This window comes from Xyrauchen texanus, chromosome 12, assembly GCF_025860055.1.
Source record: "Xyrauchen texanus isolate HMW12.3.18 chromosome 12, RBS_HiC_50CHRs, whole genome shotgun sequence".
NCBI lineage: Eukaryota > Metazoa > Chordata > Actinopteri > Cypriniformes > Catostomidae > Xyrauchen > Xyrauchen texanus.
In genome coordinates this window covers 5,035,817-5,062,671 of record NC_068287.1, presented here as the reverse complement: position 1 = coordinate 5,062,671, position 26,855 = coordinate 5,035,817, and the positions used below count along the sequence as shown (strand labels likewise).

Here is a 26,855-nt window from a genome sequence, read left to right as displayed (position 1 = left end):
GTCAGTGTGTGTGTGTGTGTGTGTGTAAGGTTACTGGATTGACTGAATTCTTCATCTCATTAGTGGTTATAATTTCATACTTATGTTTCAAAGTTAATTACATAATTTCTTTAAGAATAAAACTTTGTAATGAGGAAAAAATAACTGCACCTTTAATTATGTAGATTTGAGAGTCACAATCTTGTGTGTGAATCGTTAAGGACCGTGTATGCCAGGTTGATAATCTTGGAGGTAATTTATTTACACCAAGTAGGCAATTGTTCTGAAAACAAAAAGCAACTAATAAAGATGCAGCAATATATATTAGAGATATAAGAGAACTCATAAGATTAAATGAAAAAAATTGGCAATGTGGAATACATAACTAAGACAATCCATTTAAGATCAGAGAGGTTGTTTTTTTTAAAGGGGATGCAAGGAAGCCATGAAGCAATATCAGTTACATGTTGAGAGAACCCATATAAGCACAACCTAAAGCCTGAGAAAGGTGGCATAAAATAAAGACTACCATCAAACAATATGTGTCTTGCTATAATCACTTCACGTAAATAAAATTACGTATGCAATATTCAACTTCATATTATTCAATGCCTTACAATAAGCCTACAATTTGCATGAAATTAATCGTATAATGTAATCACGCCTGCTAAAATCACACACATCTGGATGATCATTCGTGATGTTCATGTCTTGAGCTCAAAAACGCACTTACAAAAACCAGCAAGTGTTTGAAATAACATCCGACTTGGATCTGATGTGGCAGAATGAAGCAGAATTACATTCATTATTGAGTTATATGTGATGCTTTCTCTTACGTATACTAATCACTTTCATACTATATATACTTTTATACTAAAACAAATACCAGAGACCGCTTAGACAAATGTCTCATGTGCTGAGAATGTGCTAACCATAAAAATATAAATCATAAAAGTTTAAGAACCACTTCATGGTCAGAATGGCGACCTTTTGAATCACGCTCGCACCAGAGAATTATTGCACCTTGACTGTAATTGGCCAAAATGCTCCGTTCGACTTTTCCGAGACCCTCTACTCTTCCCTGTTGAACACAGAAGCTTGATCTCTGACCCACTTTCTGTAGATCTGAATTTCTGCGGTTTGAATTTTAGAATATTTAATTTGGTGTTCTGAATTTCTTCTTCATCTTTAAAACTTGAAGCTGTATTTTTTAAAACGGGATATTTACAGTGTAAGAATTCAGAAACAAAAATAAGCTGTTTGAAAAGACATATTTATAAAATTGTGCCATAAAAAAAAACCAATTCAATTTGGTTAAATATGAAATGTCATATTACGCATTGCTTGTTTGCAGTGTACTTACCATCTACTTTGCAAGCGAGTGGCGCAACATTCAATTAATCCAAAAAATTCAGTCAGGTGATGCTCTTCAGTATTAATTTTCATGCGCCATTGCAAACAGTGGTGAAACATAAAACAAGCATCTTGGCATCAGACTGTTTAAAACTTGCGCTCAGGATCAGTTGTAATTGCTGATAGGACGGAGGACTAATTTAAGCATGTCTGATTGGCCATTGCCATTTCACTGCTCAACGGACATGTCTGGGATTGGTTAGAATTCTTAACTGCTGCAAAAACACGTTGTAAGTAGAAGCCATTGACACAATAGGAGCAGACTTCTAGGCTGTAATCATCAGTTTTCATGATTACATAATCGTGGCAACCGTAATCATGATTAGTTTCTTGATTGTGATAGACCATCATCGGATCAACTGCACAGTGCAACCAACGTAAGGTAGACATGCTGACTTGGTACACAATTTTTCGACCATAGCCCTTGACATTCGGAAGTGTTGAACACACAGCTGGTCATTAAAGTAGGACTCGTTATCTGCCAGAGCCATTTTGAGCACACGTGCTCCCAGGTACGGAGGCTGTCGGCATATGGGCATAACAGCCATTTCAGCCCTCATATGAGATATAACACTAATTCTGCATTGTCTCATGGCAGCTTTTAATAAAACCTTGTACAATTGCACAAATACCGCAAATACAACCATCCCCAAAGCACCTTGATGGTCATTCAGCTGATCCCTCAAGATTATGCACATGATGTAGTGGATCGAAATGCCCAATTTGCATTTTCTTTGGTCAAAGGTTTAGAAATGTGTTTAAAAATTTGAAACATTTGGAAGAAAACCCATCTAGTGTTTCTCAATTATTTAATACTACCACTAAGACTTGCACATTTTAGCTGTCACCCTTATTTTACACATCAGATCATTTAGCACTCCACTCATTATTAGCTTATCAGTAGAATCAAGTATTTTAGAAAAATTAGACATCCAAAATGTGTGTGGAAGAGGTGCAATGACGTTTTCTATGACTTCTTAAAAACTTTAATTGGTAGAAACGTTTCCCACATGAAGGGCAGTGGTATGGCTTCTCTCCAGTATGCATGCTCTCATGTTGTTTTAGGGTTTGTGACCGACTGAAACTATTTCCACATTGACTGCATGTGTAAGGCTTCTCTCCAGTGTGAATTCTCATGTGGATGTCAAGCCTTTCTTTAAGCGTAAAACTCTTCCCACACTGCAAGCATATGAAAGGCTTCTCTCCAGTGTGGCCTTTCATGTGTGTATACAGGTTTCCTCTATTCATGAAACTCTTTCCACACTGATGACAAGTGTAAGGCTTCTCTCCAGTGTGACATCTCATGTGATCATTAAGGCCTCCTTTCTTTGTGAAACTCTTTCCACACTGATGGCACGTGAAAGGCTTCTCTCCAGTGTGAACTCTCATGTGCAATTTAAGGTTTACTTTAGACGTGAAAGTTTTACCACACTGAAGACATGTGAAAGGCTTCTCTCCGGTGTGAAATAGCATGTGTATGTTAAGGTCTACTTTGTTCGCGTACTTTTTTCCACACTGATGGCATGTGAAAGGCTTCTCTCCAGTGTGAACTTTCATGTGCCTGTTGAAATCTGTTTTCCGAGTGAATTTATTGCCACACTGATGACACGTGAAAGGTTTCTCTCCAGTGTGAATTCTCATGTGAACATTCAGGGATCCTTTAGTAGTGAAACAATTACCACACTGAAAGCATGTGTAAGGTTTCTCTTCAGTGTGAGTTTTTATGTGTTTCAGAAGACCATCTTTCTGTGTAAAGGTCTTTCCACACTGTGGGCAGTTGAGACTTCTGTTTAGTGAGAAATTATTCTCAGTCTGTGAGCAACTATATGACATTTCTCCAGTCATTAAATGATGATGATGATTCTGAGTCTGAAGCTCCTCCTTTACTTCATTCACTTCTTGACTTTCCTCTTTCTCTTCTATTAGTTCTTGATTTTCCTCTTTAATTTTCCTCAAATCTAAAAAAATAAATAAATGTAAAAATTCAATAAAAGTGACACTCAGTAACATAGTTTCCATCCACTTTTTTTTGTTATCGACAAAGTGAAAATGAGTAGAAATATTTCTGCGAAATTGGACGCCTTCTGCTTGTTGCCTTTTATCTATAAAAATGGTGTGCGTAATGTCGTCACCCTTAAAAAAACACTTTGTCGCAAGTTTTGGTTTATCGCAAAAGAAATCTGCCCTTAAGCCGTTTCCATAAAGAAATGTGTGTATATCACTAATTGTGTACCTTTCACCTCCCAGATGTCCCTAATTTTTTGAGAGTACAAAGACAAATCATTGAAATTAACCAGCTCACTGTAAGTCCTACTGCAAAAAATTGCATGATTTATTCACAACCCTTCTATGGAAGCAAAACAGCCCAGATTTACACAAAAATCTTTACGTGTTTACTTCCAAAACAACATTTTTGATGCCATACAGGGTTGCTGCAGCATTTTTTTTATTATTAAATTTAAGACTCAAGACCTGTACAAATAAAATAAATACTAATATTATTTAAGCAATATCTCACAAGAAAGTGCGCTGTTATACTGGAAAAATGTTTTCATCAATGAATTCATTAAGGATGCTCCATTCGATCGGACAATTCACTTTCTATGAATCAATCTGTGGTCTAATAATTTGGCAGATTGCATAAACCAACAGACCATATCACAAACGACTTGTGGCTCCTTCACGACTTCAGCATCACTGACATGTGATCACAGGAGCATGGAGAACACTGGCTGAATGTTGTACGACAACAAACTCGATTCAGAAGTTCAGAATGATGTGTGATGCCTGCTGCATAAGCAGCACATCAGGACAACTTTAGCAGCAACCAATGCTTGTGCTTTTACATAAGCAGCATTTCTGCTGCAGAAACTGCTGCACTCTGTACAGATAATAAAAGAAACTGCACCCGGATTGAGGTGAGTAACCGCACCACCACGAGGACTAAATAAGAAGTGGGAATTGGGCATTCCAAACTGGGAGAAAAGAGGATAAAAAAAATTATAAATACAAAGTTGTTTTTCCAATAATGGTCTTGGCGCTGAATGTGCCCTTGAGCTTTTTTAACTGGCAAGCTGTCAACTGTCAAAGAGGTCCAACTAGAGCATAATTACATTGGAAAACAACTGAAAAACATCGCTGATGGATGCAAATATGCGTTCATTACAAACAGCCACAACACCTAAAAAGGCTATGACCAGAGAGAAAGTAAAACATTTTTTATCCACGTATCCTTCTAATAAACACTACCTTTCCCAAAAAACTTAGCCATTTCACCGGTAAGAAATTTGCAGCGGTGACGTCCTATGTACTGAGTCTGACTATAACCGGTAACACTGTATAACGTGGCAAGCCTATATATGAGTGGTCGATTATATGGAGTGATTAAAGGAATAAATCTATCATCATTTACAGAACAAATAAATAATATTTGCTCAACAGCCCAGCAGGTGGCGATATGCACAAAGACTGTGATTCACAAAAAAACAAAAGAAGAACTCGGTCCTCTGGAACGCACATAGGAGAGCTGGTTGAAAATGGAGATTTAAAGCACAAAAGATTTCATGCTAAATATTTATCTCTTTCTCACCAACACCTATAATATGGTTTCTGAAGACATATATTTAACTACTGTTAATGAGTCTTATGGAATACTTTTATGCAGATTTGATGTGCTTTTTGGAGCTTCAAAGTTTTGGACACAATTCACTTTCATTTTATGAAATATTCTTCTAAAAATCATTGTTTGTGTTCAGAAGAACAAAGTCATATACATTTGGGATGTCATGAGGTTGAGTAAATGATGAGGGAATTCAAATTTGTGTGTGAAATTTCCTTCAAGTGTGTTCGATATGAACTGTGCCTTGCCTTATCTGATCGATATGGGATTTGAGATTTGCCAGTAGCAGTCGGAGGAGTTGAAAAGAAAGCCGTTGAGTCGTACAATTTCTGCTTCGAAAATGTCAACAGGAACAATACTAGCAACATAAAATTCTAGAGAATTCATGTTAAAACAAGCAAACATGCTAAAAATAGACAAAGGCCTATATTTAGCATTTTATAAGAATTAAATCAAACTGTATCCAAACAATTCTAAGTCTGTGCTTGCAGTTATTTTTGAAATGTGCTCATATTTTATTTAATTATACCTAATGGCTTTTTTATTCATGTGCATTATATTTGTGTGTGTGTGTGTGTGTGTGTGTGTCCTGTGTTATCCTGGTAATGTAACAATAAACTGGAGTCAGCGATTTGTCATTATATATATATATAAAACATGACTCATATTTGATTAAGATTCTCCAACATAAATCAGATTCAGATGAAAAGTAAATCGGTGATGGAGCATCCCTGCTGTAAATATCTGTACAGAAAACATTACATCTGTCCATGGTCGCAATATATTTGATCTGTAAATTGTAGTGTCATTTTTTTTTTTTTTTATTAATTGAACGTGAAAGTAAAAAGAGCCGGGTCGCTTTGTCTTTGTTTTTAATGCACGGTAACCAAACTCGAAAAAAAACCTCCACTTTAAAGTGTGCTGCGCGTGTTCAACATAATAAATTATGCAGCCCTACAATAAATCTGGAAGATGTTTGCAGTTCAATGTTATGATCAATTGACTGCATTTTAAAGACGTATTTTATCATTGTGTCTTTGTTTAGCATGTTGTAGTGTTTTAGAACTACAGCCACCCGAAACTGTATAAGAATCAAGAATGAACACGAACCTGTTTGTTCCTCAGTGTGTTCTGTTTTAATCCTGCATGTTTCTGGATAATCCATATCTTCACTCTCCTCTTTAATAAACATCTTTACAACAGTGTCACACAGATTTCACTTGTTTCCTGGAGTTTTGCTGATTTACAGACAACTCGCAATTCTTCCGCCTCCTAGTTGAAAATAAACACTGGAACAGCGTTTGAGGTCGGAAATAAAGACTAATTTACTGTACATATAAAAGCTGAAAGTCTGATATTCCTTCTCATTCAGCACGAGGAACAATGTTGCCAATTATTTCTCATGGGAAGTTGGCAATGGCTCGCTGAAAAAAAAAAAAAAAAAAAAAAGCTAAATCACGTGATGACGTCCTGTATTACGTAATACGTCAAATTTACATATGTAAATAGATGGCGTCAAGAGCAATCGCTAGTTTGCACATGACGTCACGTCACTGCGTTGCTGTGGCGCGAAATGCAGATGTAAAGGTGAAGGAAGTGTCGTTCAGAATTATTCTCAGATACTACCCTTCTAATCATTACATGGTTAAATTTAAAAGAGACATCAATACAAACTGTTCTTTTTGTTAAGTCCACCCAGAAACTGTTTTGCACCTCTTTTGGTATTGCTCACACACCAGGACATTTTGGCATAACTTCAGCAGATTCATCATTGACCATATTTATAAAAACTTTGCCTTATTGTGGGAGAATGTTGTATTTTGTTTTTATCGAAGGCAAAGTAAAGAAAAGATGTACTTCATTATAAATTTATTAATCCTGTTGGCAAAATTTCACATTCATAAATGTAAATTCAGCACTAAAAAACTAATTTTGTACATTTATATGAATTTGATTTCTGGCTCCAACAACAAAAAGGCGGTTAAAACTGTCAACATATGGTCCTCCTTCTCATTACAGAGCAGAAGTGTTGTAAATTGTTTTCGGTACTTATTTTGAATAATTCAAATACTAATATGCATAACATATACAGGTGAAACTCGAAAAATTAGAATATCGTGCAAAAGTTCATTAATTTCAGTAATTCAACTTAAAAGGTGAAAGTAATATATTATATAGACTCATTACAAGCAAAGTAAGATATTTCAAGCCTTTATTTGATATAATTTTGATGATTATGGCTTACAGCTTATGAAAACCCCAAATTCAGAATCTCAGAAAATTTGAATATTGTGAAAACGTTCAGTATTGTAGGCTCAAAGTGTCACACTCTAATCAGCTAAACACCTGCAAAGGGTTCCTGAGCCTTTAAATGGTCTCTCAGTCTGGTTCAGTTGAATTCACAATCATGGGGAAGACTGCTGACCTGACAGTTGTGCAGAAAACCATCATTGACACCCTCCACAAGGAGGGAAAGCCTCAAAAGGAAATTGCAAAAGAAGTTGGATGTTCTCAAAGTGCTGTATCAAAGCACATTAATAGAAAGTTAAGTGGAAGGGAAAAGTGTGGAAGAAAAAGGTGCACAAGCAGCAGGGATGACCGTAGCCTGGAGAGGATTGTCAGGAAAAGGCCATTCAAATGTGTGGGGGAGCTTCACAAGGAGTGGTCTGAGGCCTCAAATGTCATATTCCTCTTGTCAAGCCGCTCCTGAACAACAAACAATGTCAGAAGCGTCTTACCTGGGCTAAAGAAAAAAAGAACTGGTCTGTTGCTCAGTGGTCCAAAGTCCTCTTTTCTGATGAGAGCAAATTTTGCATCCCAGAGTCTGGAGGAAGAATGGAGAGGCACACAATCCAAGATGCTTGAAGTCCAGTGTGAAGTTTCCACAGTCTGTGTTGGTTTGGGGAGCCATGTCATCGGCTGGTGTTGGTCCACTGTGCTTTATTAAGTCCAGAGTCAACACAGCCGTCTACCGGGACATTTTAGAGCACTTCATGCTTCCTCCAGCAGACAAGCTTTATGGAGATGCTGACTTCATTTTCCAGCAGGACTTGGCACCTGCCCACACTGCAAAAAGTACCAAAACCTGGTTCAATGACCATGGTATTACTGTGCTTGACTGGCCAGCAAACGCGCCTGACCTGAACCCCATAGAGAATCTATGGGGCATTGCCAAGAGAAAGATGAGAGACATGAGACCAAACAATGCAGAAGAGCTGAAGGCCGCTATTGAAGCATCTCGGTCTTCCATAACACCTCAGCAGTGCCACAGGCTGATAGCATCCATGCCACGCCGCATTGAGGCAGTAATTAATGCAAAAGGGGCCCAAACCAAGTACTGAGTACATATGCATGATTATACTTTTCAGAGGGCCGACATTTCTGTATTTAAAATCCTTTTTTTTTATTGATTTCATGTAATTTTCTGAGATTCTGAATTTGGGGTTTTCATAAGCTGTAAGCCATAATCATCAAAATTATATCAAATAAAGGCTTGAAATATCTTACTTTGCTTGTAATGAGTCTATATAATATATTAGTTTCACCTTTTAAGTTGAATTACTGAAATTAATGAACTTTTGCACGATATTCTAATTTTTCGAGTTTCACCTGTATGCATATATATAACATATATGCACGTATATAACACATATATATATACTGATTCACATATGTTTTCCTCTTTTGTAAGTCGCTTTGGATAAAGGCATCTACCAAATGTAAATATTATTAATAATAATTTAAGAATTGAAAACTGTTTGTATTAATTATAATAATGCAATATTACATTTGGGCTATTATTATTATCAACATCTTCATTATTATGTTTTTGACTTTCATATTTTATTACACAATGGTAATATATTTAAACCCTTGTGTCTTAATTTTGGTGGAAAACTGTAAAAGAGTTCCCGTAAAAGATTGTTTCAAGCTAACAGAAAGGCTATGGTAACTCAGATAACCACTCTGTACAATTGTAGTGAGCAGTATAGCATCTCAGAATGCACAACTACATGTGGCTACATCAGCAGAAGACCATGCCGGGCACTTTATGAGGACCTTAGTGTTCATAAAGTTAGTGTATATATACACTATACCAAGTATAAATACACTGCCTGGCCAAAGAAAAAGTTGCCGATCATTGGATAATGATTGGATCATTAGTGCAGTGATTAATATGTTTCAGCTGGCAACAATTTTAGAATACCCAATTCCCAATGCACTCTAAGTCCTTGTGGTGGTGTAGTGACTTGCCTCAATCTAGGTGGCAGAGGACGAATCTCAGTTGATCCACATCTGAGACCATCAATCTGTGCATCTTATCATGTGGCTTGTTGAGCGGATTATCGAGGAGACGGCACGTGTGGAGTCTTCACGCTATTCTCTGTGGCATCCACGCACAACTTACCACATGCCCCACCAAAAGCGAGAACCACATTAAAGCGACCACAAGGAGGTTAACCCAACTTGACTCTACCCACCCTTTCAACCGGGCCAATTTGTTTACTTAGGAAGCTTGAATGGAGTCACTCAGCACACCTTGGATTTGAACTTGCAACTCTGGGTGTGGTGGTCAGCGTACATACTTGCTGAGCTACCCAGGCCCCAGCTTCTCATTTCTTAAACAACCATGTCAGAAGATGTATCATGGTCGTGGAAAATATGTTACTGTGTTTCAGAAGGGGTAAATCATTGGCCTGCATCAAGCAAAGAAAACAATGGAGATTGCTGAAATCACCGAAACTGGGTTAAGAAATGTCCAACATATTATTAAGACCTGGAAGGATAGTGGTGAACAGTCAGCTTCGCAGAAGAAAATGTTCCAGGAGGAAAATGCCAAGATTCATCTGCCTCAAACTGTGAAAGAGTGGTTCAGGGAGCGTGAGGAATAATTTTCACACATGAATTGGCCACCACAATGTCCTGACCCTAACCCCATTGAAAGTATTTGGGATGTGCTGGAGAAAACTTTACAGACTGGTTCGACTCTCCCGTCATCAATATCTCAGCCAAAAATGAATGCAATTCTGGATGGAAATTAATGTTGTGTCATTGCATAAGGTTGTCGAAACAATGCTACGACGAAACTTAAAGGCAGTCTAACAAAATATTAGAGTATGCAACTTTTGTTTTTGGCCAGGCAGTGTATTTTTCTTGTATGTCATATGTATAATGATATTAATAGCTTTGTGTCACTTTCATGTTGTATGTCAAAGATACTATAAATTAATAGGAGTATAAGTCAAGGAGACACAAGTCCATATTTGTTCATTTTAGTAGCTGTATTATTAACAAAATATGTCAAAAACAGAAAGGAGTTAAAGCATTCAATGTGTTGGGTAGCCAGTTCAACATGCAGATTGTCATGTTTTCAGGTCTTTTATTTTGAAATCAATTAAATTCCTTGTCTTGTCATTTGATTATCCTGTTTCCCTCTTGTTCATGTGCCTTATTCTCATTGGTTTATAATCTTGTTATTAGTTTAATCTTGTTATTGGTTCATGTTTCATTGCCTTGCTATCAGTTTTGTATTTTCATTGGTTGTCTTGTTAACTTCTTTACCTAGTCAGTGTATTTATAGCCCTCATGGTCTCTAGTCTTGGGTTGAGTATTGTTGATATAATGTTGTCAAGTCAAGTCTTATATTTTTATTTTATTTTTTAAATAAAACTGCACTTGAGTTCTCACTTCATCACCTTTTCCTGTCTTCTGCCTGTCCTGACTTGCCTGAAAGTTGCACAGATATTACTATCTTATTGTAATTATTATTATAATAATTTTTTCAAATTGTAAAATATTTAACAATGGCCATTACAAAGTATGTCAATGTGAGGGGAAAAGTGAATTTGGTCCTTAATATGAAAAATAAAATAACATTTTGTGATTGGTTGCAGGTGGATATTTCGACACCAAGTCTGGTGCACCCAGCATACTCTTTAAGGCATTTCTGACTGAATGATAAAGGAAGATAATCAAATTCACGTACATTTATTTTGGTAGAATAAACATTAATACATGGAAAGGGAGATCAAGCAATCGGTGAGGGCAGTTTAATGTATAGTGTTATGAGTGGCTGTATTAAAATGGTTATAGGTTGTTCTTAGAGATGCACAATCTGTATAGTTCATTCAGCCTTATGAAATTTAGATTTTGGGGGTTTTAGGATTATCATCTTTCCACTGTCAGGCATTTTTATACTGGACATTTTTATACAAACATAATTTTTCTCCACATTGCATTGTGGAATAACAGATTTATTCTCATTAATAGAAAATCTGAGTCCTTTTGTGTTTGGATGGAAAATGAATATGATCTCTGGTGGATGGGATAGAGACTGTCCTCAACGTATTCCTTCTGGTATGGTTCAGTTGATTAAAGGCTCTTTGCTTTACTCACCTGTGATACCAAGGTTTATCACTTACTATTTCTGGTCTCCATTTTGTTGAGAAAAACTGTAATAACCAAGTGCTAAGGTCTATGATGTCTATATAATGTTTTCCATCACAAAGTAGAAAGAGAAGCCTTGTATTTGAGTTCACAAAAGAGGAGGTGCATTGTGAAAGAGGCCACTGCCATCAGAGAATCCCATTGAAATGAAGGGGTGTACCTGGCCTGCAACAATGTTTAGGTAGCTGGCACGTGTCAAATTGACTTCAAATTGGTGGATACATGAGGGCTTTTAATACATGAATCCTATCTTTAATTTTAATAATTAATCCTGGGTATTCATGTTCGAGGTTTCACACTGTACATTTCTAAACTCTGTGTTAACATTCTTATCAGCATATTTGCGGTTTCAGTAACAGTGACTGGATGAAAAACCTGTGACACACAACCTGTCAGTAGAGCTGCTCTTCTGAGGAAATGTTGCCAAACAAATCAGCTCTGTTTGCCTTTTGTCTTTTGAAACATACCCCGGGTTAAAAGAGGTGCTAAGCTCTTTTACAACTGTGAAATGTTTCTTTACCCAGGTTTTAAAGCTGAGTTTAAAAAGATGATAACCCTGGATTGACCATTGTGTTAAAAGCCCTATGCTGGACAAAGCTGAGCTAAATTATCTGGGTCTGTTAGTCTGACTTGGCAAAAAATTGGACTGGTACAATTTCAGTCAGCTTTAAGCATTTACATTACATTTGAAATAGTAGGATGCTGGGTTTTCATCCAACAATGTTTATGCTAATTTTACATTTGAATATGCTTGATATACACATAAACTCTCAAACATTAAAAGTTTATGAGCTAAGCATAGGTCAAAATGTGCATTAAGTTTATTTGCAAAAGGATGATGTGTTTTGACCCTTTGTGCCATAAAGTGTGATGGCAACATACTCGTTAATTCTTCAAACACAATTCTTCGAACTTAGCCCTTGACATGGAAGGGTTTAACCCACAGCTCTTTGTTAAAGTGGGTCCTCACAATCTGCCAGAACAGTTTTGAGTGCGGGCACTAATAGGTATATGGAGGCTGGTGGTGTATGGGCATAGCAGCCATTTCAGCCCTCATTATATGAGATATTACCAGGGCTCGAGTTGAGGGGGGATGTGAGGGGATACCATCCCCATTGTTGAAAGAAATAGAAAAAAGTATCCTCCTTGTAAAACCGCCATCCCCCTTACAATCCACTTTAGATCAATTGTGTCATGGATTAATAAGCATGCAAGTACAATATTTGAATGATCTACGTATGACAATAATGGTGATTAGATAAGCTGTTGATTGAGGATTAGACAAGTTTGGGGATGCACTTACTCATTTACATCTTTACATCTGCACAATTTGGGAATAGACTGCCATTTTTATGTTTGATTTGAGCTATCTGACAATGAATGTGTGCACTCTCTACTGCCAAAATGTGCGGTAGGTTGTCGTGTCCTTCCCAGAGTTCAAATTAAACTTATGCCACTGAAGATAATGTGATTTTCCATTTAATTTTTCAAAAATGGCCAAGAGAGCAGGTCAACAAAATCTTTTGACATTCTTAAAATGTAGAGAACGGAAGGTAAGATATCGCTATGGCTAATGTTTTAGGACATTTCCAATGACTTAAAAACATGAGAATACACCATGGTTTGGAGGCCTGGGTAGCTCAGTTTGTATTGACGCTGACTATCACACCTGGAGTCACGAGTTCTAATCCAGGGCTTGCTAATTGACTCCAGCCAGATCTCTTAGGCAGCCAAATTGGCCCGGTTGCTAGGGAGGGTAGAGTCACATGGGGTAACCTCCTCGTGGTCGCTATAATGTTGTTTGATCTCGTTGGTCCATGTGGTGAGTTGTGCATGGATGCCGCTCCAATACTGCACACTACATCAAACATCCTTGCAAACCTCTATCGGTGGTGCGGGCTCCATAATGGCGCAACTTCCTCCACTCCCGGGTTTTGGCACCAATGTAACAGGGTTCAGGAAAGGAGGAGGTGGGAACCGGATCAACAATCAACAAGAATTTAGTTGTAACATAACATCAAACTGGAATTATTACAAAATATCAAACTGGAACATAATAACAGACGTCGACCACGAACACACACACATCTCCTTAACGTCACACATACTTTTAGGCATGGTCTTAACTGAAAACCTCATTAATGATCTAAGTATTTAATTATTCATTAATTAATTAAATGGTCATGGTCCTCACAATCCACCAGAACAGTTTTGAGCATGGGTGTTCCCAGGGGTGTATGGGCATAGCAACCATTTCAGCCCTCATTTTATGAGATATTACACTCATTTTGCAGTGTCTCCTGGCAGTATTTAATAAAATCTTGCACAATAGCTCCAATACTGCAAATAAAACTCACCTCGAAGCAAGGATGTCATTCAGCTGCTCCATCATGACAAGTTGAGCACCTATAAAATGAACCAATTGTGCTATCTGTATCAAGTCAATGTATGATCCTTTGATGTCTAGTGTGTTTTCTTAAAATACTATCGCAATTCCATTAGTGAAGTTTGAGCATAGAGGTGGCCTGCCATTTATTTTTTTGATCCTAGATTGTGATTTGATTACGTTTGGTAGATAGGGAAGGCCTTTGCATTTTTAATAAAGGTTTATTGTTGTTTATTATTTTGCCTTTGCCCACCCTGAATCCATTGCTCAATTTATTTCAATTTAAAACAATAAATTAAAAACTTTTTTTGTCTTTGTCCTGGCAGCTAGGGCAGGTATCCACTGAAAACCTCTTATTGTGCCCTTACCCACTAGATGGGGCATAAAAGTCACATTGAGTATGAAATAGCATGTATTTGTACATTCATATGCAATACTAATAATCACTGCATTGAAAATCAACATTATATAGTACTCAATTGTCTGGTAACAAACAAAAAATAGATATCATGTTATAAGCTTATATTCATATCTTAAAATGTTAACTCATTTAATACAAGTAATTTACTGTAAAAACAATGTAGCCTATCTAATGACATTCAATTCTTTAAACATGAACTGTTGTAGGATCAAAGATGAGGTACTTAAATACCAGTAGTGAGTCAGAAGAACCACAGGACAAAGAGAATGTAGAGCCAGAGAGTAGCCGTGATGTAGAGCAACAACTGGGCAATGAGAGAGAAGAGCCAGAGAGTGGCTGTGAGGTGCAAGGCACCAGTAGTGAGAGAATGGAAGCCATTTAGTCAAGTCAAGTCAAGTTTATTTGTATAGCGCCTTTCACAACTCACATAATTTCAAAGCAGCTTTACAGAAGATCAGGCATTAACAGACGATAAAACTGTAATGTCTGTAGGAGCCATGTAATGGGAAAGTCATGTGACCAAACGATAATGGGAGTGTCATTAATTAAGTGGGGTTAAAACACCTGTTGTGTGTGTGTGTGTGTGTGTGTTCATGGAAGAATGGGGGTGAGTGCTGGAGCACATATTTTGTTGACCGTGAAACCTGTACAAAATAAAACAACATGCAAGCTTCAAGGATAAACGCGTCACAGAAGTTATTATTCCTCCACTCAGCTCCTTAGCGGTTTTAGGATTGTTTATATGTGCCGCTACAAGTTAGTCAACAAAATGTTTGTTTGAGGACGTGAATGCGTCTACTTTGGCCCTCGCGCTTGGACGGAAAGGAAGCGCAGCGCTGACTGACGGAGATTTGCCCAGCTCTCGCTTGTTTTAATGAGGATTATTGCACATTGAACTTTTAACACAACAGGACGGACGTCTTTGGATACGTTTGCTGCTAACAATCATCGCACAATTGGACGTTCAAAGCAACAGGACTGACGTCTTCGGATACGTTTGCTGTTGTTGAACTGGTAGGACATTGGGTTGTTACGTGTCTTTGCTTGTGTTCGCGGATGATTTGAAATGGTCTGGCTGTTTGCGGTTTGTTTATGATTGATGCAGCGCTGTTGGTGTTTTTGATGAATCGTTGTTTAGACTGTTGGTCTTTTGCGAATCTATTGGAGTTGTGAGACATTTCCGACGATATTCGTTGTTTTGGGAAGCGTCTAAATGTACCGTATTCAGACGCGCTGAGGTGTGCGTGCTTCAATCATGAGTGAGATTGAAACGGGTGCGGATGTTGAACCTGAACAGGACACGTGTAAAAGAAAAGTTCAACTCACAGCAAAGGCTTTGGCTTATAAACTTGAGCAACTTCAGAAAGAACGAAAAAGAAAAGTAAATGTGATTAAAAGTTCTATACCAGCCATTGAGAACTCACGCTGAAAAATGAGAACGTTTCAGCTGTACAGTCTGAACTTGAAATTTGGTGTATACTTTTAAAGAGACAGCCAAGCTTCATGATTCAGTGATCCCATTGTTACCTACCGACGAACAAATCAAACAAAATGAGTGGTTCTCAAGCATTTATAAACGCTGTGATGCATTTATAAAGGAGACAAAGCAATGGATAAATGGAATTGAGAAGTCAAGTGACGATAACCAGGAACAACAGTTGAAAACAGTTGAATGCCCTTCGAATGATTCAAAAAACAGAATACGTCTCAAATGTCCATGCATAATCAAGATGATATAAACCCAAGTGACAGTATTTCTAATGTTGGAAGTAAAGGATCAAGTCAACGCAGCTCTGCCTCAAGACGTTCAACTACATCAATAACTTATTCAGCCCGCATTAAGGCAGAGGCTGATATTGCAGCTTTGTTGGTACGCCAAAAGTTAATGAAGGAAAAACATGCAATTGAAGAAAAGGAACAGAACTTAAGGAAACAGAAAGAGGATTTTGAGTTTCAAATGGAGATTGCTGTAACTATGGCAAAAGTGAAAGTGCTTAGAGGTTCTAGTGTGCATTATGTTAAAAGTGATGTGACTCATCGGTCCGATGGAATGAATTCCTACTTTGATAAAGGACAAAAGGCAACACAGACACTCAACGCTGATGCAAATTCATTTACTCCTAGAGCTGAGACGCAACAAATTGTTTCTTCTAAGGATGGTGGCAATGCAGGTGCCAAGGCAAACAAGGAGAATATTTCTCAGACATTTTATTCCCAGAACATCTCAAAGTTAAGTAAAACAATTCCGAGTGGTTATGTGAATGCTGGTCCAGGAAATACTGATCAAGTACTCCATATTATGGATAAACAAAATGAAATTACATCTTTACTGATTCAACAACAGTGTTTGTCATCTTTGCCTAAAAGGGAAATTCAAGTGTTTGATGGAAACCCTCTGCAATATCATGCCTTCATGAAATCCTTTGAAAGTGGTGTGGAGCGTAAAACTGAAAGCCCTAGTGATCGCTTATACTTTCTTGAACAGTATCCTAGGGGTCACCCAAAAGAGATTATAAAAAGTTGCCAGCATATGCCTGCTGACCGTGGGTATTTAAGGGCCAAAGGTTTACTACAAGAGCATTTTGGTGACCAGTATATAATTGCATCTACCTATATGGAAAAGGCTCTCTTATGGGCAAATATCAAAAGTGAAGATGGCAGAGCTTTACAGGATTATAGTCTGTTCCTAAGAAGCTGTTGTAACTCCATGGAAGATATTCAGTATTTTCATGAGTTGGATACACCCTCTAATATGTTGACTGTAGTGAAGAAATTACCATACAAATTGAGGGAAAAATGGAGATCTGAAGTCTGTGAATTGCAGGAATCTGTCAATCAAAGAGCTACCTTCAGCGACATTGTTAACTTTGTTGAAAGACAAGTAAAAATAATGACTGATCCAGTTTTCGGAGACATACAGGATGGTCCAGCATTAACAGGAAGTAAATTGTTGAACCAGTGGCGGCTGCTGGTCTTTTAAAGAGGGGAAGCTCATTTTCGGCCTACATTATAAACTTATTTACCCTATTTTTTGCACTAAATCAATCTTAGGTGTTGATCTGTCCTGCTGTTTAATTCAAATTTCTTCCTCGTAAGGAAGACTTTCAAACGGCTTCGCCAAAATCAGGTCGACAATATTAGCACCGTCTGCCATCGTGCGCAGTTTCACCCGTACAACGCTAGCCTAGCCTACTGTGTATGAATGAATGAACGAACGAACGAACGAACGCACGAACGCTCTAAAACAAAATATATTAAACTTGGTAAAACTGAAACAAGGAATGTGGTGTATAATTGTGTGAAATGTATTATGCAAATTGACTAGCAATTTCGCCAAACAAATATAAAGAAATAGGTTGCAGCAGTTTGTCTTTCGACTACACTCGAGAAATCCGCGATGGGACTGAGCGCGAAATAGCTTCAGTGACTTATTATAGTACAGATTCGCTGTCAATCAAAAGGAGATGCAGTCTTTCAACAGATCCTCCAATCATCACGCGGAAGCCCGCCAGCCCACTCCTCATTCACCCCCAGAGACGCTGAGCGTCCGTGGGCGGGACATAATCGCAGCATTTATCCAATGACCGTCTATTTTCGGAGCACTGAAAAAAACTGTTCAGAGCAGCCACATTGAAGTCAATGGACGCTCGGCTTCAACAGGGAAATGCACTGATGCTACGGGAATGTATGAGAAGTAAATCGAGTCAGCCGACCTGCTATATGTAACGTAGCTGATTCTGAACGAACTTGTCTTCGAGATGAACGTGTTCTAACGCATTTTTAGTCAATAAATTGTTTACACAATAGTACATATTTGACCATTATTTTTTTGACATTATAGGGGAAGCTGAGCTTCCCTTGCAGTCTTAAAGAAATCCCCACTGGTTGAACAAAGGCAAGTCTCAGTCTTCTCTTAAATATAAAAAGCAGTTTTGCTACTACCGTTACAGCAGTGGCGAATAAATCAGAAATTGGAACCTGCAAAAAAGAAATCGTTTCACCCGGCAACAAGAGTTATTTGTTTTGTAGACAAGGTTAGTAAACACACCCAACTTTTTTCTTTATGTAATGGGATGTTAATACTGGTAGTGTAGAATCAAATTCAGAAGGTATTATTCCAAAAGAATTTCAGGATGTTACTTACCAAAATAATACATTTGTCATGATTCACTTTTGTTTGCCTTGTTTCTCCCCTGTCATCTGTTCCCCCGGACTACACTTCCCATAATTCCCTGCCCTGATCACTTCCAGCTGTTCCCTATTGTTTTCACCTGTGTTTCATTAACTTATTAGTCTTTGTGTATATAATGCCATGTAGTTTGCTTAGTCTTTGTCAGTTGTTATGTGTTTTGAATTCCTGTTTAATTACCTGTTCCCATCATGGTTGTTTCCGTTGTTCCTGTGTTTTCCCACCATGGATGTTTCTTTTGTTCCTGTGTTTACCCCATTACATTGTACTTTGTTTATCTTACTAAATACAGTTTTGCCGCACCTAGATCAAGCTCTTGTACTTCCTTTCAATACGTTACAAAATTTGTTTTAAAAATATGGTTTTGTTTCTTTTAGTATTTTCACCAGGTAGATGCTGATCTTCACGTCATCATCTTCATCATTGCCAGTGCCAGCACATCGTTACAGAATACTTCACCCACCAAAATGGACCCAGCAGATCTACTAATATGTCTACATCAGTGAAAACTATATATATATATATAAGGACTACGTGGAGGACTGCTGCATCCTGGCAGATGAAGTGTGCTTCGATGAGATCAGTGTGCTTTTTGTGCAGGCTTGAATGATACGGTGCACACCGTAAGTTGCGCTGCCAACTTTGGCCTCCCAGAGGAGGAGGAGGAGGCTGAGGGATGGCCCGAGTTCCACGTCATGGCCGCTAAGCCCGAGTTCCACGTCATGGCCACGCCAGAGCCACGTGACAGCCGCGCCTCAGCCTTCCCCATGTCACGTGACAGCCGCACCTCAGCCTGCTGCATGCCATGTCATGCATCAGCCTGCCCCATGCCACGCCTCACCCTGCCCCATGCCACGTCACAGCCAAGGCCCAGACTGCCCCATGCCACGTCACAGCCAAGGCCCAGACTGCCCCATGCCACGTCACAGCCAAGGCCCAGACTGCCCCGTGCCACGTCACAGCCAAGGCCCAGACTGCCCCGTGCCACGTCACAGCCAAGTCCCAGACTGCCCCGTGCCACGTCACAGCCAATCCCAGACTGCCCCATGCCACGTCACAGCCAAGCCCCAGACTGCCCCGTGCCACTCCACAGCCAAGCCTCAGCCTGCCCTGTGCCACGTCACAGCCACGCCTCAGCCTGCCCCGTGCCACGTCACAGCCAAGCCCCAGACTGCCCCGTGCCACATCACAGCCAAGCCCCCGACTGCCCCGTGCCACGTCACAGCCAAGCCCCCGACTGCCCCATGCCACGTCACAGCCAAGCCCCAGACTGCTCCATGTCACAGCCAAGCATCAGCATGCTCCTCGCCATGTCACGCCTGCTACATCAAGTCACCACAATACCATGTTAGGTAAGTGTGGTTAGTACGACAGAGAGAGAGAGAATAAAGCGGTGGCTCTGAAGCCGGTTTCGCGATCGTGGGAGAGAAGGCAACTGTTAGTTTATCACTCAGAGACGCGGTGAATGGCTTGTAACCCGTCGCGCGACCTTTGGTCCTTTAATGGATAAACACAGTGTGCCGGTCTCATCCACAATGGCATAAATACACAACGGTCCAACGTGGTTGGATTACAACACAGCAAACTCTCATTTGTGATACCAGTATGTTACATTAATACCTTTAGTATTATTAGCAACAATGAGCGGACTCGGTGGCCCGTAAACTGTACAAACAATAAACTTGATCCACAAGAATAATACACCTAAATATCCTATCTCTGCCCAGACGTTAACCTCTTACTCGGATTGCGTGAGGACGCATGTAGAACGTGTGTTCATCCGTCGTTTGACTCCAACTCGGTTCCTCGAGGCTCGGGTGATGACGGGGGCCATTTCCTCGCTCTGTCGCGGGCGGTACGGCTGCTGATTCTCGGCTGGCTGGCGGAGAAATCAGCGACGTCAACTTGATTGAAGAGGGAAGGGGATTCTTCTTTCTTAACTTCTGCAGGCAAACAGATGAAGATGCGGATTGTTCGATGGTCTCCTTCGGATCCGTTAAAGTGTTCGGTGGAACACTGAGTAATCTCAACTCGTCCAGCAAAGTGGAGACTGTATGGCCGCGGTTTCAAGTTGCACGTTACTTCCTTGTGCAACGAGGCAACACCTGAGAGCAGCAAAGACTGCATCTACGCACGGCGAGCAAAGTCACTGGAAGCAAGGTACAGAACGATTTTCTACTGATGACATCATAGTTGAGGTGTGTTCTGTTGAGTGCCTCATCAAATAGGAGTTGAGAGTTCGATCCTTTGGAATTTCACACAGTTGTAAAGTGAGCAAGGCTTCTTGGGATTTGTAGTCGGTTTTGTACTCCCTTTGTTTGATTTTGGTGCGCTTTTTATCAGTAAGATTTATGACTTTGTATTTGTGGGCCTCAGTCAGGCTTTATGACTGTTAGGCCTGCCTTTGTCTTGTATAAGAATACATGAGGCCCAACATGTGATTTTCTGCAATATAGTTTGGTTGACATTTTCTGACAAAGTGATCATGGCTATTGACCAAATGCTTTAGGCAGTTGTTTTGAATGATCCATTAGCTATTTAAATTAACTATTATGTCAGCACATGGTAACAGTGAACATGTTAAAATGTACCTAACTAAAAATGAAAACAATACAGACAAATTTCTGCATTTTAAAACTAATTTTTCAGGGGTTTTTTTCTGTAATATCTGTAAAAAAAAAAATATCAGGTAAAATGAAATGTCACCACTGTTTGCTTAACAATTAAGCATGTTTGTCTGTACAGTAATGTAGTTCACTGTAGCCTACAATAACCCAAACTTTCAGTTATTTGCCTTTACCTATACTTTGAAAACAGCAAGCTTGAAGCACCTAACACTTTTCACTCACAATTGCCAGTCATTAACATATAAAAGGCCCTCACAGCAGGACACAGCCAGCTGAATTTCAACTGTAAATTTTCTTTAACCTTCACGTGTCTCTTTGGACAAAAGCATCTGCCAAATGCCTATAATGTAATGTAAAATGGAGATAAAAACAGCTGATAGAGGTATGTACAAGTTGTCTAGGTTACGTATGTAACCTCCATTCCCCGATGGAGGGAACGAGACATTGTGTCGGAGAAGCAACACTAGGGGTCTCTATAGCGCCGATATATGCCTCTGATCTATGAAAAAATGCCAATGAGAAGTTGGCAGATGGTATTTGCATACCCCGCCCCCGGACATATGGGTATTTAAGCGGGGCAAATATGGGAGTTCATTCAGGATTTTTCTGAGGGCCGGAAATGGTCCGGCCTCAACAGTGGCTCGGCTCTGCGACGTGGCGGGGAAGACACAACGTCTCTTTCCCTCCATCGGGGAACGGAGGTTACATACGTAACCTAAACGTTCCCCTTCTGTCACTCTCTCCACGTTGTGTCGGAGAAGCGACACTAGGGGTCCCACTTCAATCATGCCATGCACTGAGCCGTGTACGTGAACGGCTGATACAGAAGCGGGCAGGTATTCTTACGTGCAAACGTGACCAGCTGTATCAGGCTGCACGTACCCTTCCCCAATGCCCCATTAAAGTCATCATAATCCTTCTGGTTACCCTAGTGAGGGGAACAAGGTGATGCTTGCCAACCTGGGAATGGTCCAAGCTTGGCTGGGCCTCTTTTCTCTATGTTCCTCGCATAGAGCAATTACGGCCGGGGGGTCTTACCCAGTTTCCTATTCTTTCAGGGGGAGAAGACCCTGCGGAGACCACACCTACCCTGCAGGGGAGGTAAAGGTGGCGAATACATCACATGGCCGTTTAGGACCTATGTGGGAAAGTTGGCGCTGTGGCAGATCCAGCCTCATAGAGGGGGGAGTTGCTACAGCACAGGGACTGAGGCAGCTGGAACTACCTAAGGGAGACACAGGGGTCCGCTCATGAGGGGACAGTACCGTGGAAATTACACACTAGATTGAGTACCCGTAGTGGCTTGGATCGGCGAGTTCCTCCGCTGAGGACTGCTGGGCGGAGTCGTCAAGTGGTGTCGCCGAATGGACGTAGCTGGGAGATGGGAGCATATGAGAAAGCGTGCTTTGTCTACCTCCTGTACTGCGACCAGGTCCAGTCCATGCGGTAGTCCTGCGGCATGTTAAGAACAGGACTACCCAAGTGCAAATTTTGAAGTGCCTTGGCCCGGTGGACTTGCAGGAGAGGGCCATGGCGTGCAGGGGGAGCGGTCTGGGACCATTCTACCACCGAGGGTAGCAAGAGTGGAGGAGCTCGTCATGCATTTCCAGGAAGGAACCGGGCGTGGCTGGGGAAGCATAGCGAACCTCCGTGCTTCAGGCTCATACTGGGCGGCAGACCCGAAGGTGGCGGCCCAGGCGAGTTATCCGCATCAGACGCCGCTGTGACGCTCTCCGATGCAGCAGTGATGTCGTCATCCAATGTCCGGGAGCTCGAGGGACCGGACGGTAGGCCGTTAAGCGGACCGCACTCATCCCGAGCTCGGGGGAAGCAGGCAAGCGGGCCGGGTGTGCGGGAGGTTTCGAGGAGATTTACCCGGCGAAAACATCCCATTATTCTCCCCAAATTGTCTTCATCGCCCGCGGCGCCTGCCCCAATCCCGTAGGAAGGAGGCAAGGCACGGGGGGCGGCTGAAGTGCCTTTCTCTCACTACAAGAGAAAGCAGAGATCGCAACACTGCCGCGGTTATGTTCTCAAACTGAAAACATAACCCATTGGAGAGAATGCTCATCCAGAGCTCGGACGGAAACAAGCAAGCGTGCCGGGGAGGCGGGGGGTTTCGAGGGGATTTACCTGGTGAAACGGAGCCCGTCATTGTCCCCAGATCGTCGTCTTCGCCCGTTGAATCCAACAGCATGCAGAACGTCAGAGGATTAAACAGGAACTGGTGTGTGACTCGCAGCAGACTGCATGCACGACCATCGGCTCCGAAGACATTTTCTGAATGAACTCCCGTATTTGCCCGCTTAAATACCCATATGTCTGGGGGCGGGGTATGCAAATACCATCTGCCAACTTCTCATTGGCCTTTTTTCATAGATCAGAGGCATATATCGGCGCTCGAGAGACCCCTAGTGTCGCTTCTCTGACACAACGTGGAGAGAGCGACAGAAAGGGAACTGTTTTTAACATTCTTGTAAAATTGTGCAACTGCAACAAAGATTTTACGAGATAAAACAAAGAGGGTGAATCACAGAATCTTCTCATGCCCTCATGACAATGATGGATTATAAACTTAGTAGAAACCCTGGCAGTGTTCCAAATTCTGACAGAGGTCTCTATGACCAGTTTGTAGAGCATGTTAGAGATGTTATGATCAGACGTGGATTAAAATGCTTGATAAGGCATCTTGCACTTTATTTGATGGTTGAAGTGAGGATCTTAGATGGATTGAAGAAGTGGATAGGGAGGTTGCTACGTCCTATGTTCAGTCATGGTGCAGTGCCACTCAAGGCAGTTTAATGGAGTTTGAAGCCAAGGCTAGTTCCCTACATCTTAAGAGTTTATAGAGTTAAAGGAGATTAAAAAGTTGTTGAGACAACAACAAGCTCGGATAGATAAAATCACAAAATGTCTCGATATCTTTAAAAATCAAATTAGTGACTCTGCCCCTTCTACTCCGCAAATAGCTCAAAAAGATTCCTTTGGTGTAACAACTTTGGCCATATTGCCAGACATTGTAGTCAATCCTGGCCTATTGAACCAAGTTCTAGATCATCTTACGTAGCTGTAAATGAGACGAACACTAAGGATCTGGAAAACTAGCACCCTCTGCGATTATGAGCCAGACTGCAGATGGAGATAGTGAAGACTCAAGAACCACTACATACCTCTGTCCTTCTGTTGCACAGTATTATTTGTACATGTCCTACTTAAGCACTGGATTTATCTGCAAAGTGCAGGGGCAATCCAGTCAACCAGTGCAGATTCCAGGTGGAACTATGTGGCTTTTGGAGTTAGACAGGGAAGTGGTTAGGAGTCTTTTTAGCAAAATAAAAAAAAAGTTTTTGCTAGGCATGATGACAAATTGGGCTGCACTACTTTAAGTTCAACTGCCGGAAGACATCCCTGTACACAAGCGCTATTATAAAATTCCCCCTAGCCAGTTTGAGGCAGTGAAGGCTTAGGCAATTATTGAACAGCCAAGTCATCAGGGAGAGCTACAGCCCATATACATCTCCAATCATTTTGGTGAGGAAAGAGGATGGTTTGCTCAGAATGTTTGTGGACTACAGCCAGCTTAATGCCAAGACTCAAAGGGATACTTATCCTCTACCAAGTATATAGTTGTAAGATGTCTTAGAGAATTTTGGAGAGACCTCAAAATCCTTTCCATCGCCGATCCCCAAATAATTTGATACAGCTTGAGCAATTTTGCAAGGAGGAATGGGCTAAAATTGGGGGCGGCACAATGAAGAAGAATGGGCTAATATTGTTCCATCCATCTCCAGATGGAGAAGGTGGTGATCCAGGGCTACCTCTTTTATTTAGGAATCAAGCTAAAACTAATAATGAGGCTTTTGTGGTTGTGTCTTAGGTGCCTGATGTTCAGAACTCAAGAACACACAGCCGGGCTCTATGCACGCCAATAGTGCAATGGAACCTACCAAACTATTTAAAATATGAATGTGCTTTGAAGAAAAGACATGCAAAGATACAAATTTTGATTTTAACTTCCTCAGCTAAAGATCTGATGTGGCAACATTAGTAAGACAATTGGTTAGTTACATGGAAAAACCAGGTTCAAGTCCATTTTTGCCAATTTCAATAATCTCCCCTTTTCATTCTATGCAAGCAAAGACAGACACTGGCTGTACATGCCAGTCATTTATTTAAAAAATGAACACAAAATGTGTAAAAGTGTCTAAGGGGAGTGTGATGTCACTGAACGTTAACGCTGTGTTCTTGTCATGATTGGGGGGCTCACTAAACATTGGGCAGTGCAGAGAAGTCGGTGACGGGTGCATGAACGCCCTTCCCTGTCTGAGACGTGTGGTTGGTTGCTTTTCCCAGCGGCTCGGCATCTCACAGGCTGGAGGAAAGCGAGGGTCATGGCTGCCACTCGATTACCCATTTACTGGGCCTGAAGAGACCAATCTGAAACAATGTCACACAGTCCCATATATGTTTAATTATACACTGAAGCAAGATCATGCTTTATTCATGCCTTCTGTCAATATTTCACATCCTGCTGCCTCAGGTCTCAATAACAAATAAATAGTTTATTTTCAAGAAAGGCTAACTACCTAAGTACTGTCGTGTGTAATACTGTAATATATTTCTAATATAGTTTTAATGACATTTGATGTTAGGAAACAAATTGACTTGGTTTGCCTTCAGATATTCCTATGATCAAGATTCTTAAATAATTTAAGGTGTTGTGAGCTATTTTTTTATGGAATAGCAAGTAGAAAATATTTCTACTCCCTGAAAGATGTCACTTAAATAAGTGTCCTAAAATTATTCAATGGTCACTGTATCAGCACTACACTGTGGAAGCAGCAAACAAAAAATGTGTCTGCGGGCTGCGGTTAAATTTGTCAAACATGAAATGCAACGTTATATCTGCAATATTAATTACCTGCAATTATGTAAAAATAAATAATAATAAAAAACAATTGCATCACTTATGTGGATGACTGTGTATTACAGTCACCAAACCCACTACATTATTTGCCACATTCAGTTGGGTATTTAAAGGGGGGTGAAATTTCAATTCAAATGAAGCAATTTGGGGCTGTTTTGAATTCTAAGCATCTCGTCTATACTCTATCCCCCTCTAGTGTGCGGGATGTGACATACTACGTGACAATCTTTTTCAGTTTTTGCAGTCCCAGTGTTGTTTAACAAGGTTTTTTTCTCAACTTCTGTGGTTTTATCAATAGAGTCATCAAATCTGTCTATTTTACGCATTATGTATTATAATTATTATTAGACTTGTCTGCTAAAAAGAAAAATAAATAAAACATAGTTATCCTTTGAAGTTTAGTTTGAGGTATTTAAATTGTATTAATTGTACTTTCGTGATTGTGCTGCAGGTATATATGTCTCTGATTTGATAAAGATTTGACTCGTATAATCGAAAAGAACATAATGTAGTAATGTAACCAAAATGTATTTTATTAGTAGCCCCTTTCACACGAGCAACCAGGTAAAGTACAAGAAATTTGTTGGTTTGCCTTTACTGGTAAATTCACACATAGGCTTTCCATCAATATGCAAATGTATGTTACAACTTCTTATTAAGGGCAATTGCCAGAGCAAAATGTACCAGTTTTTCAAAAAAAGTTGTGTTCACACACAATCTCGAACCTGAAAGATACAGTAGGTTTTCACTACAAATAGTGAAGCTATTAGCTTAACTAAATTTCTGAGTAGCGAGGTGGTAGCTTTGCTAGTTTTTAAACCAAGTAGCTTTTCAGTAGCAAAGCTAT

The 26,855-nt window shown here is 40.2% G+C and overlaps 1 protein-coding gene across 3 annotated transcripts in view; it reads right to left on the bottom strand.

Annotated features, from left to right (window-relative positions):
* LOC127652895 (gastrula zinc finger protein XlCGF8.2DB-like) overlaps positions 1-26,855 on the bottom strand; it is a 228,421-nt gene that overhangs the window by 24,675 nt on the left and 176,891 nt on the right. The window contains exon 1 of one of the 3 annotated variants that reach the window (XM_052139332.1): positions 6,122-6,408. The exons of the other annotated variants lie outside the window; for them this stretch is intronic. Within the exon in view, the coding sequence (XP_051995292.1) occupies positions 6,122-6,203 (82 nt within the window). The 5' untranslated portion in view covers positions 6,204-6,408. Of the gene's footprint in view, positions 1-6,121; positions 6,409-26,855 lie in introns of those variants that run through there. 3 annotated transcript variants of the gene reach the window in all.